At 36.5% G+C, this 13,195-nt stretch overlaps 1 protein-coding gene across 2 annotated transcripts in view; it reads right to left on the minus strand.

The window, feature by feature from the left end:
- Positions 1 to 13,195, minus strand: part of LOC114297572 (nucleoporin (DUF3414)) — a 72,543-nt gene that overhangs the window by 16,857 nt on the left and 42,491 nt on the right. For both annotated transcript variants that reach the window (XM_082868271.1, XM_082868272.1), the window contains exons 18-24: positions 10,569 to 10,657; positions 9,806 to 9,954; positions 6,817 to 6,960; positions 6,610 to 6,717; positions 5,984 to 6,094; positions 4,933 to 5,040; positions 4,729 to 4,839 (exon numbers count right to left, since the gene is read on the minus strand). In XM_082868271.1, coding sequence (XP_082724397.1) covers positions 4,729 to 4,839; positions 4,933 to 5,040; positions 5,984 to 6,094; positions 6,610 to 6,717; positions 6,817 to 6,960; positions 9,806 to 9,954; positions 10,569 to 10,657 — 820 coding nt within the window. The remainder of the gene's footprint in view (positions 1 to 4,728; positions 4,840 to 4,932; positions 5,041 to 5,983; positions 6,095 to 6,609; positions 6,718 to 6,816; positions 6,961 to 9,805; positions 9,955 to 10,568; positions 10,658 to 13,195) is intronic.

Genomic DNA, 13,195 nt, shown 5'->3' on the forward strand with positions numbered 1-13,195 from the left:
GGCAAACTATTGAGATGAAAGACTGATTTTGCAAGAAAAGTGACGCAATTGGCTTTCAGAGACATAATTATGGCTTAAAGGGAGCTGAGCTTTTGAAAGGTAAGGGCTCGTTTGGTAATGTTTTTATTTTCTATTTTCACAAAAATTTCAGAAACTGGAAACAAAAACATGCTGTTTTCATTTCCAAAAATGGCAATAGTTTTCAAATTTTTCAAAATCTGACGGGGAAAAAAGTTGTTTTCACCTGAGAAGCATGGACACAAACAAGGACACAGACAAAAACGTGCCAACACAGATATTTTCAAAAAAAATGTAATACACGTGACACATGGGAGACACAAAATATATAATTTTACATATATTTATTATAGGCCATATATGTTATTACTATTATGTATCATGTATATGAATATTTAATTCAAAGCAACTTGAGCTAATTGACTGAGCTTCAGCTTGAGCAAGAATGAAAGCAATAGGCCATATATATTATTACTATTATGTATCATGTAAATGAATATTTAATTCAAAGCAACTTGAGCTAATTGACTGAGCTTCAGCTTGAGCAAGAATGAACGCAGACATCTCTTTTTCGGACTGAACTGCTTGATAATAACAAAATGTAATGTAACACTAATTTCTAAAATCTAGAGGAGGAGAATAGGTATAAATTCACATTGTTTTTCTTTTATTACTGAATTCCAAGTTATTTTATTCAAACTTGTAATGTGTTTCATGTGTGCTTAAGTGCTCACACTTTCATACTAATGTGTTGACCTACATTGCACAGGGTAAAAAAATCGTAATTGACTTTCCCTAATTTTATCTTTAGTCAGTGTTAGTGTCACTTATAACTTCTTTAAAAAGTACAATGCCATTATTAACCATTTTTTTTTTAAATTCTATTTCTGATAATTGATATATTGTTAAAATGTACCAAAACCTACCACTTCACCTACTCCACCCACTTCACCTACTCCACTTCACCTACTCCACCTACTACCTATTCTTCTCTTCTATATATAGGAATCATTGTAAACATAACAATATATCAATCAATAATACATTAATTTTAACATGGTATCAGAGCAAGGTTGAGAACCTAGTAATTCCGCTTCACCGGCGGGTGGCAGCCTCACTTTGGCCGCCCGCCGGACCTCAACCTATTCCGTTTAGTTTCTACACACACCTTGCCAATCAAGTCCTCCTAGCCCACCGCTGTTCTCTCTGTTCTGCATACCCGATAAATCAACCTGAGCAGTCTGATCCGGAAACCCAGTCGAGATCTGCTGCATCTTCAATTCATTAGGTACCGAACACCCCATCTTCTCCTGTTGTTCCTGCCATATCTGATTCGAATTCGAATTAGACCAAAGTCCCACCTCATAACACTAGCCGGCCAAACAAAGCCGTAGTGTTTTTTTACCATGGAGACCGACAACCAAACCACCGCAACAACCTTGTCCGACCTACCCAGACTCATCATCATCGATCGTCCGTCTCTTCTCAAAAATTGCTCTCTGCGTGTCTGCAGATGGCTTCATCCACTGTCAACCGATGGTTGAGGCCCGAGGTTTATCCATTGTTTGCGGCCGTAGGGTTAGCTGTAAGGATTTGCGGATTCCAGTTGGTGCGCAACATATGCATCACTCCTGAAGTCAGGGTGAACAAAGAAAAAAAAAAGGGCTGCAGGTGTGCTGGATAACCATGCAGAAGGAGAGCAGTACGCCGAGCATTTTGTTCGGAAGTTTGTCCAGGGGTATAAAACCAATCTGCTTCCCCAGGAATGCGGGTTCGAACTGTGCTGGACAACAAGAAATGATGCATGCCGATCTCGGCAGCCTATGCACATGGGCACACACCATTCACACTGCCACATACACACACATGCACGACATCTCTCTCACTTTTAACCCTCTCTCTCTCTCCTTTCTTTTTATTTTAATATTCACATCCACTCCATTTTCTCTTTCAACTCAAGCAGCTGTCTGCTCCCACCGCCCATCAAAGACTTATTTTATCTTATTTTATTTTATTTTAACCCCCTCCTCATATTTTATCATCATCCTTTTTCCCATCATCATCTTCTACCCCATTCTTTTCTTTATCACACTTATCTTTATCTCTTTTCTATGCAACTTCCACCGGCGCACATGCTATTCGCCATTAATATATTGTTATTCTTATTAAATATTAAAAAAAAAAAAAAAAAAAAAACAAAACACAAAAACAAAAGCACCAGACAAGTGCACAGCAACAGACAAGTGCACAAAGCACTCACAAAAGCCCCATTTTCCTTTTCTTCTTTTATTTCTTTATTCTTTCTCCGCCCACATTTTATTTTTTATTATACAATTTACTTAGTGCTCTATTTTTATTCATTATTATCTATTCTTCATCACCATCTCCATATTTTTTTTTTTTTTTTATTATTTGATTCCCTTACTTTTCACAACAACAAAAAAAAAAAAAAAAACAACAACAACAACAACAACCAAAACATTCATCCTTCCACAAATTCATTTTATTCATGTCGGTGCTCACCCCGATCACCATTTTACACCACCAAAAAAAAAAAAAAAACCAACAACAACCACACAACGACTTTGTTTTCTTTTCTGCAGACGGCCCCACCCCGACATCCCTTCTCTACTCTGCCGCCGGTCTTTTCTTCTTGCCTCCGTCCTGGGCGGCCCTTGCCGGTTTTGCCTCCGTGTTTCCCGCTCCACTGGGCACGATCACTACTCCCTGCTCCTCCACTGCAGCATATGGCGGCCCTCCAAATCGGAACATCACGGTGGCCTTCCGCTTCAGCTCCTTATTTTCCGCCTTTAGCACACTTATCTCTGCTCGCGCATCCTTATACATGCGTTGGAGCAGAGCCAGCTGGGCGTTTAACTGCTGCACCTCATTTGTCCTACTCTGCAGCCGATTCGACAAATTTGTAACCGCAGTCATGGTTTCCACACATGACTTCAATGTATACTGATTGGCCTCCACATCCGACTGCACTGCCATTCTTTGCTCCACAAACCGCATAGGAAAGTTCAACGGAGCAAACTCCGGGGCGCTTGGTTGAGGTTCCAGTGCCACCGCACCAGTTATCTCTCTTGTTGACTCGTTGAGGTCGGGAAAGAGAGTGAGCAGACCGCGGGAAGACGAAGCCATTTTTCTGGGCAACAGAGTGTTACAGAGTATCTTTCTCAGCAAAACGAAGAATTTTTCAGAGGTTTCTCTCAGTTTTTCTGTCTCAGCTTCAGCCTCAGCCTCAGCCTCAGCCTCCGTCTTGGTTAAATAGCCGAGGCAGCCACGCGTATCGCGCGCCACTTGACGCCAGACGACAAACGGGCGCGCCAGCCAAGGCACTCACGTGCCTCGCCATCATATCTGGCACGCCTTTTTATGGATTGGGCACGCCTTTTGATGGCACGCCTTTTTATGGATTGGGCACGCCTTTTGATGGCACGCCTTTTGAAAGATTGGGCACACCTTTTGAGGGTGCGACTTTTAAGGGGTCCGACAAGACTCTGTAAACTGTCCCGACATTGATTCCGGTTAGCTCCTTTATGGGTCCGACATGACTCTGTAAACTGTCCCGACATTGATTCCGGTTAGTTTCTACAAGGGTCCAGCAAGACTCCGTAAACTGTCACTGTCACAACATTGTCTGCTACCACGGTCCGACATGACCCCATAAACTGTCTTCTACATCAGTCTGCCATAACCATACAGTCTTCTCCAACGGTCTGACACGACCGTACAGTGTCTCCTATCCTTTTTTATTTTATGTATTAGTCTATTTTCTTGTTTTTGTTACTCTCTCCACACTCGAGTTGGTTAGTTCCTATCCCCCTTGAGTTTGCGGGGGGCTGTTAAAATGTACCAAAACCTACCACTTCACCTACTCCACCCACTTCACCTACTCCACTTCACCTACTCCACCTACTACCTATTCTTCTCTTCTATATATAGGAATCATTGTAAACATAACAATATATCAATCAATAATACATTAATTTTAACATATATTTTTTTTAATTCTATTGTCTCTTTTAGCACCATCTATCCTTCTAAACATCCTTATTTCGAATAAATACATTTTTTTGAACATCTTGTTTCTTACATGCTCAATTTTTAGCACCATATAAAATAACTTGCATTATAGTTGTCCTATAGAACTTTCTTTTCCACTCAGAAGGAATTTCAAGATTACACAATACTCTGAAAGCACCATTCATTACATCCATCCTGCTCTAAGTTTATGAGAAACATCCATGTAAATTTCCCCTTCCTCGTAATAAGATATGAAATGAACACTCTTAGGTAAAAGTAAAACCTTCAGATTCTAACTTGTCTCATCAGAATTCTAAATTAGAATTAACCCCCAACTAGTTTTCTCAATTCAAACTATATTGTCAACAAACAACATGCACGGCTAGACATCTTTCTAAATTTGCCATCTAAATCAAAGTAAACTCTGGTCCTTGACCTATTTATCATGAGCAAGTACATATACAAATTCAATATGCATGGTTTTCTCCAAGATGGCAACAGAATGCAATTGTAAAGTTCCAAAAAAAAAAATAAAGTTCATAATATATCTCAAACCAATTGCAATTAAAATCAGAACAAAGTAACTCAGATACACAATTGTGGAATTCTAATTCCTTTGTTTACTCAGCCATTTAAGCAACAGAGATTATATTCAAGATGCAATAAACATCAACAAACCTGGTAATGTGCTGCTGAAGTGAGCAGTTTAAATGTAGCAACAGAGAGATCTTCATTTGATGGAGACTGGTCACACAGAATGCTATTAAGACAATGCCTAAGATATGTAATCTGGCAACAAGATTCAAGAATTTAAATTAGAAACAAATAATCTAGTCATTTAGTTTGCAAGTCAACAAGGGTCCTTAAACAATGAGCCTAAACCTTCTTTTCATCCAGACCAAAACATGCATTCCCAAACACATATGGTTGTGAACAATCTGCGAGAACAAACAAAATAGACAGTACTTTTGCAGCTCCCACTTGTATCGTCTGCATGGTCAAGTAAAAAACTATTACATAAGAAATGCAATAATTAAATTAGTAAGAAACACAATAAAGGAAATGACGAAAATACAATGGGCGAGGAAGACATCGGGTAGCAAGAAAGACACAGGTACCTCTCACAAGACAACACACTAAAAAACCAAGAAAAGAGATATTTGTCATGCATGCCTATCTGCAAATGTCTTCATATAACTCAAATAATACCCTGCTCGACAATCAGCCATGCTAGTGTAAGCCTAAAGTGTCCCAGCCACACCCCAAAAGTCCCAAGAACTTAAACCACAGTTAGCATACTGCATATATCCAAAACTACTAAAACTTCAACTATATATTTGTGCATTATGGGCCTAAATTAATGGGGATGGATGTTCAAAGGTATCCCATGCAGATGTGCCCCCTTCACACCACTAAGCTCTAGCAAAGGGTTCGTGCACATACAGACACAACACCTATTATTTACCACATTCGTCTATATCTAAAAACTTTAATCCTATCAGCCACAATCTTATCATGGAGAAAAAGCATGCATGATCAATCACCTCAAAATCATGGATAATATTTTCATGAAAATCCTAGATAGAATTTATAAATGCTTTTATCTGCCCCCTTGAGAAGTAATTAGTTATTCCTAATGCATTAAAATAGCAAAATTTATGTGAAGAGTACACAATTATCTACTATGCACATTCTTCATGAGCTTTTTTAGCTATTGAGAGGCATAGGATAGAAGCTGACATAAAAATATATAATTTTGAAAAACAGTTCATGACATACTCATATTGAACAGTATAGCAGCACTATAGAGATAAAAACATTAGCAGGCAAAAAAACACAATGCTGAATAAAAAAGTGGTTAATGAGAAAAGTACAAGGGAAATGTATGTTTATAATCTAGAAATAGTGGCTATATGAGAATACAGTCACATACAGGATTGCGAAAGTACGACATCAAGGACAACATGGCAGTAACAACGGGAATCGGTTTGATTGCAGACGACAGCACAGCTTGGTGAAAGACAGGAAGGCTGGGCAAAATATCCTGAAAAAGAATAGTACAACTGAGTACAGATATATTATGTCAAGACCTCATAAAACCATCCTCAATAGATCTGACAGAAAAAGTGTCACGGAAGTGAACAAGATTCAGATATACATCATGTACATAGTTGCAGTGAATGTATATATAAAAATATAGACTATAGATGTGCAGGCACAACAAATAAATCATAGAGTGAATACTTTCTGAAGACAATGAATATACATTGTTTACTGAGAAACAGAAAAATCAAGTGCACATGCGTGCCTGAGAGAGAGAGAGAGTGGGGGCTATTTTTTCTCCATTAACTTCACAAAAACTGTAGACCAACAGATATCCACAAGAGGAAAGAAAAGAAATGGAAAGATAAAAGCTGGATACATGAGAATACATGCATTTGAGAAAAACGAGATTACCTCTCATTTAGCCAAGAAAAATTAACAGGGTACAATACTGTGTGACAATCATTCCGACTTAGCAAGGATCACAATAATCAATGTCTAAACCTTGACACATACCTGAGAAAGATCAGTAAGCATGCTGAAGAGAATATCTAACACAGAACATATAGACAGCTGTAATCCTTCAATCTCCATCAACTCACAAAGACGGCTGACATAGAGTTTCTGTAAAAAGATAGACCAAATTTAATGTGGAAAACAAAATGATCACGCATCAATAATCAATTATGCAAATCACCAAGTAAGGAAGACAGCAAGACTGACCTCTAAGGCCTGTGCAGTTGTACAAACAATTCGAAAGAGGGCACTGTGGATTGAAGAATCACAAAACAAAATATTGCGGACCACCTCACCCAGTTTCTGACAGTAGGGGATTGACCAAATGCACTCCTTCATCACTTCAAGCACCTATAACAACAAACACATCATAACAGATTGATATTTCCAACATTACACATCCACTAAATCATTTTCAAAATGACAACAAAATCTAAAAATGAGAATTTTATTAAATCTTGCAAGTGCAATACATAATAGTGGCAACACCTACTTTCCCCATCCAAAGCAGTTTGTGGGACCATAAAACCAATATTTCATGTCTGAACCAGGTCATAAAATGAAGATCCAACAATGAATTAACGTAAGAAGCCAACTGTGTCAATCAACATCCACGAATCACAATTTTTTACAGTAAACAAATTTGCTTGAACTTTTTGTACAAAAATTTGTATGGATTTTCATTGATTAGGAGTTAAAAATCCCCTCTGAACTCTAAATCCAGTCTTTTCAGGCACAATGAAGTAGGTCAATGTAGAATCATCACCCCTAGAACACAAATATCACTTCAGCATACAGATGTGGTTGTGAGCTTCAAGAAGATGCCAGCAAATAGATACATATTAACATGCATGCAAGAGTACAAGTCAATAATACATTATCTTCTGCACAGTTTACATTTTTGGTTTACAAGGAAATTTCATGAATTATCTTTTATGTTGTTGGAGTAAGAAGCGTGAACACAAACATGCTAATACAACCTATGTTACATGGACTAGGGTACGGGAGTTCGGTGTGAGTATGTATCTAGAGGTCAGACACATTAAATCTCAAATTTAAGTCTACATAGACTCAGCATAAAAAGGTCATGTTTTATATTTCTAATATATTATGTGAAATAAAATGGTGTTACATGTAACGTATAGTGTCAAAAAGGCATTTTACTGATTTTAAAACAATTGCACAACAACATATGCATATAATGATAATATTAAATACAAATATATTAGAAGTATCTGATGAAAAGTATTCGACACATCCCACACCATTGTTGGTTATACATATTAACTATATGTCATATACGTGTATTCCATTCATATAAAAAATAATAATAATAAATAAATAAAACCAATATTTCCTAAAGTCTGATAAAAAAACGGAAGGCTTAATTGACATAAATCTTCTTCTTTTTTTCCTTTTTTTTAAACATTAGAACCTAAATAAATTTCTTTAAACTTGTAATGAGTTTTATGTGTGCCTAAACGATGAACATGTTTATCCCCAATTGTCTAATGCCTGTCTTGATCTAAAAATAAATAATAAGATGTTTGGATTTGTGTGTTCAACGAATGGTGTCCATGCTTCTTAGTTGGTAAATTTTATTGGAGATTTAAAGTAGGTTTGACAGAATTTAGCTTTTTTATGTATACCAGCGTACAAAGGTTGTGCCCTTCTAGTGCCTTTAGTGTATATTTTTAACACATTCACCTATGCATACCATAATAACTGGACATAAAAACCACAATTAGTACATGAAGTTTACTGGCTTTCTCATAATTATATTGTCATAGCACCTTGCAGCAAGGCAAACAATAAACAAAACCGACAAACTAAAATAGAGCAAAGATAGCTGTGTCATGTCCATTATCCACAGAAAAAACAGGGAAAGCAGACCCATTGTATTCCTAACTGTATTTGCACGCCATGGATGAATGTGGAAAAGAAAATAGGTAACATTCATCTCATAATTTATTGTTTGATGAGAGTAAAAATAAATTCCATTCAAAGAAATTAAGTACAATGGGAATAAAAGGATAAACCAGTATTACAATAATATATATATATATATATTTGATAAATAAAGTATTACACTAATATTTTTATCACAAACAAAGCCCTTGAAGGTAAAAAAACTTGAACAACCATGCAAAAACCCACACAAAGATCTGAAAATGATATCAACCAATGAGATTGGTATTAGTCTTTCCAAATGACTCTCCACTTTCCCCATGGAAACTAATAATCATGAAGATATCATACAGAGAGAACTTCAGGGTCCATTTGGTTTAGTTTTCAGAATCAATTTTGAAAGAAAACTTTTTGAAAAGAGTTATAAAAGTTGAAAATTTGTTTGGTTGTATATTTTGAAAATAGTTTTTAGAAAATTGAAAATCCAAAACAACTTTTGAGTTTTTTTTTTCGTGTTTTGTTGTCTTTAATAAACTTATTTTGTATTTTAGTCAATTTTTCTTTTACTTTTTAGATGCACCTAATCTAAATGTACTTTTTGTATTTTAGTCAAATTTTTTACTTCTTGATTTTTCAAAAATTGTTTTTGAGTTTCAATCCGTATTTTACTCATTAAAAACTAGGCGTCCGAATTTAAATTTAACAAATTTTTTTCACTATTTTAAAAAAAAAATATATATATATATATATATTAATTTTGAAATGCAAATTCATTTTGGTTTTAAATTTTTATATGAATTGACAAATAATTCCTTACAAAGTTTCATCTAAAAAATTTGACTAACTTGAAAATATGATGTACCACAAACTTCAACATACATATTGGTTCAATTAATGTAACTTTGGTAATAGAGATAAATTTGATTTGAAATAGTTTTGGGAATAGAGATGAATTTAGAAAAATTTTGAAAATAGTTTTAGGAATAGAGTTCAACAAATGAGCTTTCAATTTTGGGCTCTCAAAAATTGTTTTGAGAGCCCAAACCAAACAGGGCCTTAATTTCTCACTTTTTTATGCACTGTCACAGGCTGTTTGGCATTGACCAATGGTGCTCCCTTACTTTGGGTGTTATGTACCATTGTAGCTTCACTCCACTTTCTTTGATATTAATGTCTATAGACAAAAATAACTACAGAAAAATAAAATAACTACCCATATAGTATTTTAGATACCCATCCCAAAGTTGAATCAAATGGAAAATGGGAACATATTTCTACTTTTCGTTACCTTCAATGTCACCTTCCAGCGAGCATGCTTCACCTTGTATTTCCAATACTCATGATTAACTAAAACATACTGAAGGGAAAACACAACAAGAGCCAAGACGACATCATTTTCTACTCCCGTCTTGACAAGCTGCATGGTGAAGTCCAGTACTGAAGAATTGAAGCCATGCAAGTCAAAACACAAAGCAAAATTACAAACAATATAAAACATATTCAAGTAAAACCAGCTCTGGAGAAACATGACTGCACATCACCGGAATCTAATAAATACTAACAAGAACAATTAAAATTAGTATGTCAAAGACATTAAAATTCTTAAAACACCAAAAGCTAGACCACCTTGACAATATAAACATATTTTTTTATCTGAAAGTAAATGGTGTCAGGTGTACACATGAGGTAAGATCTAAAATCTGGCCTAAACAAGTATTACTCCGTGTCCCAAACTTGAAGTCAACATATCTTTTCTTCACATGTCCCAAATCTATTCCCCATGGTACAAATCAATGACAAATTAATTGTTAATTTCCAACCAGCCCATTAAAAACACCCCTTGTTTGTCATAGAATGCTCCTAGATATGGCATGAAACTTTCTCTGAATTTGTGGAGTGCCAATAGATACACAGATTTTGTTTCATAGATTATTGGAATCAGATATAAATAGAAGATAGGGATAGAAAGAGAACAAGCGTGTGCACACGCACGCATGCACACACAAAAACACAAATCATCAAGAAAATATTAGAATAATAAAACGACATGCCTGAAAGAGTTAATGGGCAGCAGCTGTCATTGTTTTCACAGTCAATCAGAAGCATATTTGCTAGTCTTCCAGGAAGTAACCATGATCCACTGGAATCATCACATAAAAACAAATAGAAAAATAAAATCACACATGATATACTATAGTAAGTCAGACCACATGCTGACACCCTTACTTAGAAAATATGAGGAAGAAGAACTCCGAAAATATGAGGAAGAAGGAATATATTTCTGTTATATTCAAAACTTCTTATCTTACAAGACCAAATGACACTCCTTATATAGGAGATATTACAAACATCATTATAACCCATTATATGCCACTTACATATTATATATTACCACTATCTACCACTATCATATTATATACATGCCACTATCTGCCACCAACACCACTATCATATTCTATACATGCCACTATCCTTCACCAACACCACTATCATATTATATACATGTCACTATCTACCACCAACACCACTATCATATTCTATACATGCCACTATCCTTCACCAACACCACTATCATATTATATACATTAACACAAATTTCCAGCACTCCCCCTCAAGCTGGTTTGAAGATATCTTCCATAGCCAGCTTGCTAGTCAGCTTATCAAATTGCTTCTTGTGTAGTCCCTTCGTTAGCACATCAGCTAATTGTTCACCTGTTGGAAAGTAGGTCATACAGATTATGCCAGCATTGATTTTCTCCTTGATGAAATGTTTATCCACTTCTATATGTTTTGTGCGATCACGTAGAACTGGATTATGAGCTATAGATATAGCTGCTTTGTTGTCACAATAGACCTTCATAGGTGTCGGGTGAGAAAGCTTTAATTCTTCAAGAATTCTTTTAATCCACATTACTTCACAGATTCCATGGGCAACAGCTCTGAACTCTGCTTCTGCACTACTTCTAGCTACCACATTCTGTTTTTTACTCCGCCATGTAACTAGGTTCCCACCTACAAAGGAGCAGTATCCGGATGTTGATCTCCTGTCTGTAACACTTCCTGCCCAGTCTGCATCTGTGTATACTTCAACTTGAAGATGCCCATGTTTCTTGAACAGTAAGCCTCTCCCTGGAGTTCCTTTCAAATATCTTAAGATCTTATAAACGGCCTCAAAGTGCTCTGCCCCTGGTGAGTGCATGAACTGACTTACCATGCTGACTGCAAAGGCAATATCAGGCCGCGTATGAGACAAGTATATCAATTTCCCTACAAGTCGCTGATATTGTTCCCTCTCTTTGACTTCTTCAGCCTTAGCAGCTTGTAACTTCAAGTTAGGCTCGATCGGAGTCTCCACCATCTTACAACCAAGCATACCTGTTTCTCCAAGGAGATCAAGAACATATTTTCTCTGATTAACGAATATACCTTCCTTGGATCTTGCAAATTCCATTCCGAGGAAATACTTGAGGGCTCCCAGATCCTTAATGTGAAATTCTTTTGCGAGTTTCTCTTTGAGGGTTGCTAACTCTGCTTCATCATTACCAGTTAAAATGATGTCATCAACATAAACAATCAAAATTGCAATTTTACTGTTTTTTGAATGTTTATAAAATATTGTGTGATCTGTTTGACTCTGCGAGAAGCCACAACTGATAACTGCCTTCCCAAAGCGATCAAACCACGCTCTTGGTGATTGTTTGAGTCCATATAATGACTTGTTCAATCTGCATACTCTGTCGCTTCCAAGTCTCTGCTCAAATCCCGGCGGTAGGCTCATGAACATCTCCTCTTCAAGATCACCATTGAGAAATGCATTTTTAATGTCAAGTTGATGTAGAGGCCAATCTGAATTTACTGCAAGAGATAACAGTACTCTGATGGAATTTATTTTAGCAACAGGAGCAAACGTCTCCTGATAGTCGATCCCATAAGTTTGAGTGAAGCCTTTAGCCACCAATCTCGCCTTGTATCTCTCAACGCTTCCATCTGCGTTACATTTTATCGTAAACACCCATTTACACCCAACTGTTTTCTTATCTTTGGGTAGATCAACTATCTCCCAAGTACCACTTCTCCTTAAAGCATTCATCTCCTCCATGACTGCTAATTTCCAATTCGGATCATCCAATGCTTCCTGTATATTCCTTGGAACAAACAAGTGCGAAATCCTAGATGTGAAAGCTCTATGGTTTTTAGACAGTCTTTGATAGGAGAGGTAATTTGCAATAGGATATTTAATGCAATTTCGGACACCTTTCCTAATTGCTATAGGAACATCAAGTCGGAAATAGAATGAATAGGATTACCTAAAATTTCGATGCCAGAACTCGGGTGGACATTCGGGTCATTAGGATGGACATTCGGGTCATTATTCCTCAGATGAAATCGCTTCCTAGTATAAACCTGAAGCTCAGGATTTAGATCATTTTGTAGTACTTCTCCCCCTAAACAAGAATCTTCTTGACTAGGCACCATAGAACTTGATTCTCCTAAGTGATCATTATCAGACAGATGTGGTTTTTGTGTAGGATAAATGACATTGGGGAGCGGGATAGAAATATCCCAAAAACGGTCTTCTACTCCACTTGTCTCCCCCTGAAGAGAAGTGTTGGGGAAATAGGATTTTGTTTCCACAAATGACACATCCATACTCACATGAAATTTCTTGGTTTGAGGA

The sequence above is a fragment of the Camellia sinensis genome, chromosome 5, assembly GCF_055761805.1.
Source record: "Camellia sinensis isolate YWXY chromosome 5, ASM5576180v1, whole genome shotgun sequence".
NCBI classification, from domain to species: domain Eukaryota; kingdom Viridiplantae; phylum Streptophyta; class Magnoliopsida; order Ericales; family Theaceae; genus Camellia; species Camellia sinensis.